A 3,039-nucleotide genomic window follows, 5' to 3' on the forward strand; every position below is an offset into this window, starting at 1 on the left:
ATATAACGTGCATTATTTAGGACAAAGTGAATTTAATATCAGCATTTTGGGTCTATTTTACATTTCAAAAGCCCCCTCTGGAAGAATGGAGCACAAAAACGTAATTCAGAATGGTATAATGCAGATCGTAGACTGTGGGAATAGTTTCAGGAAACGGGCTGTCACTTCTTTGCGGGGGCGTGGCGATAGTTCAGGCTAACTTGAACTTGAACTCTGCTTTCGAGCAGGCTCAAACTTTTGGATATGTTGTCATGGTGATTTGGGAAATCCAGGTACATGAAATCGGAAAGTCAGGCTAACACAGTTAGCCTGATAAAGTTATCCGGCTAACTCGGTTATCCCGGTACATGGAACGGGGCCCTGTTTCTGTACTTGCATATATTTTAACCACCTTTACTGAAAGTTTCATTATACATTGTGTGTTGAGTACTGACTTTTAATAAGTTTTGTTTTGCAATAATAAAAAAAACTTAAAAAAAAAAAAAAAAGATTCTATTCTATTTTTTTTTTTTTTATTGGTCTTTTTCCCCCTCCATTTTTCCTCCGATTTTCTCCCATCCCAATGTTAGTCGTATGCCAATTCCCAGTCCCTTCCTGGTCGCTGCGCACTTACCCCCCACAGTCAGATCATCTGGGAGAGTGGAGGCTACCACGTGCTTCCTCCGACACACGTCCAGCCAATCACCGCTTCTTTTCACCTGGCAGCGCGGATTCTCATCGAGAGGGCGTAGCGTGTGGGAGGATCACACTATCCCCCTCAAGTCCTATCCGCGCTTAGCAGGCGCCCCGACCGAACTGTAGGAGTCGCTGTTTACAACGACCCGGACCCACCCCGCCAGCTTCTCCCACCCTCTAATACAGTCAATTGTATTAGTGCAGACGGCCAGCCAAGCTGGTGACAACCCCGGAGCTGTGAGCTGGATTCGAACAGGCTCCGGGGTTGGTGACGAACGCAATCTCCGCTCTGCCACCTAACCGCCCTGATTCTATTCTATTCTATTCTATTCTATTCTATTCTATTCTATTCTATTCTATTCTATTCTGATCACTCAGATGGATCGGGATCATGACAGTGTACAGGAGCTCCCATCCTCTCCCTGTGGTTCAGGCTCCCTCACTGGTGGTGCTTTCTCCAGGATCATGACAGTGTACAGTAGCCTCCCCGTGGTTCATCACTGGGGGTGCTTTCCCTCACTGGGGGTGCTTCCTCCAGGAAAAGCTCCCAGTCTGGCTTGGTCACCGGCAGCTCCGTCTGGAAGTGGTTCCAGAACCTGGGGATCCAACAGAGTTATAGTCAAGAACATAGAAATGTACAATATACTGTATATATATTTTTATAATGCAATATATTGAAGCCTTCAAACGGAGAACCATGTAAGTCTGTTTTGAAATTGTATCAATCCATATCGCTTGGGGGTGTAAATGTGACTCAACCAGAAGTATAGGCTGTCTTTAACTAATGTGTTGGATGATATAATATGTTGAAAAAACTAAGTTTACCTTTGAAAATCCAGACAAATTTTTTTCACATGTCAGGAGAGATTTTTCAGTTTCTAACTTCCTGGTAGCACACTGAGTGAGAAGGCTTACTCTCAAAAAGCAGAGTAACCTAGAGTTTTTTTAGCATAACATACCTGAACCAAACGGTAGAGATGGCTCAATAAAGCTGAGTCAAGTTCACACATTTTTCAATGAGAGATAGTGACTCAAAATGTGCTATTCCAAATGGTCGAGCAGACTATGAAAGGGTTACAAATAAACAAATAAATAATTTAAATTATAAATTATTATTATTATTGTAGTGCTGTCAGGCGATTAAATAAATTAATCTAATTAATTACAGGATTTGTAATTAATTAATCTAATTAATCACATTTTAATCGCATAACCATTTTAGGCCTGATATTCTATATTCTATAATCATATTTGGCAGAATTCAGTACTGTATCTACAAAGCCTTCTGTTTAATCATCTTCCATTTATTCATTTGCTTAGATTGTTCAGGTCTGGTCAATTTTAGCATGGTGTTATTCACAGTCAAAGATACATTTTTTTTATTGATATTCTCATTTGGTTCATTACAATTTACTCAAGCCTAGTAACAGACACAATATTTCTGACACTGGGAATACATTCCCTGAGATCCATAGATGTCCCTAGAATCAGATACCAAGAACATGCAAATGTCCATATTAAAAAAAAGGCTGTAAATGTGTATTCTACGTTCTTATGGAATGAATGAGATAAAAAAAAATATATATATTTAAGTACATTTTCATAACGCGATAGTTTGCTGTGTAATTAATTAATCAATCTAATTAACGCAATAAACGGACAGCCCTAATTGTTTGTTTTAATTGTCACTTGGAATCATAAGTCACTAAAGTCAGTCATCGTTATTGTTTGCCTCAAATCCAAGCTGCCTGTTGAAAGATATGGCTGTTTTTTGTTAGACTATAAATGGTGAATTGTGTATGTAAATACCTTTATTCATGGTTTTTCCTAAACCTGGTTAGTTGTTAAAGTGGAACCACGATAACAGTCTGCCTCTGACTTGGGGGTGGTGGGGGCAGGAGGCTATTCCAGCTAAGACGTATCTTCTACACAACGTTATAGGATTTCTCTTCTAGGGGATATGTGAGGTTGCTAGGCGACTTTTTTTTTTTCACTCAGGTGTATTATTGATGCTCTCATTGATACTATGTTTGTTTCTGAAGTGTGTGTGTGTGTGTGTGTGTGTGTGTGTGTGTGTGTGTGTGTGTGTGTGTGTGTGTGTGTGTGTGTGTGTGTGTGTGTGTGTGTGTGTGTGTGTGTGTGAGATATATATAGAGAGAGGGGGGGCTTTGGTAGACTATTGCATTGGTCCATTCATTGAAGATGAACGCAATGCGACATCCTTTACAACAAAAAAAAAAATTCGCTTACGCGCGCTTGCATTCACTGGGGGCCTACAAAAACATTCTTTCATGGGGCCCAGAATCTGGAGCTACACCCCTGGTGCTAGGTGTCTGGTTATAAGTTACCTGTGGTGGTAGGTCT

General features: G+C 40.4%; 1 protein-coding gene across 1 annotated transcript in view; it reads right to left on the bottom strand.

The window, feature by feature from the left end:
* Nucleotides 1–1,065: 1,065 nt before the first annotated feature.
* LOC311245869 (cytidine monophosphate-N-acetylneuraminic acid hydroxylase-like) overlaps nt 1,066–3,039 on the bottom strand; it is a gene marked incomplete at its 5' end in the record, with an annotated part of 85,825 nt that continues 83,851 nt past the window's right edge. Inside the window, one exon of the mRNA XM_084335893.1 lies at nt 1,066–1,271. Coding sequence (XP_084192019.1) covers nt 1,139–1,271 — 133 coding nt within the window. The 3' untranslated portion in view covers nt 1,066–1,138. The remainder of the gene's footprint in view (nt 1,272–3,039) is intronic.

This window comes from Notolepis coatsorum (assembly GCF_963971535.1).
Source record: "Notolepis coatsorum genome assembly, chromosome: 19".
Taxonomy (NCBI): domain Eukaryota; kingdom Metazoa; phylum Chordata; class Actinopteri; order Aulopiformes; family Paralepididae; genus Notolepis; species Notolepis coatsorum.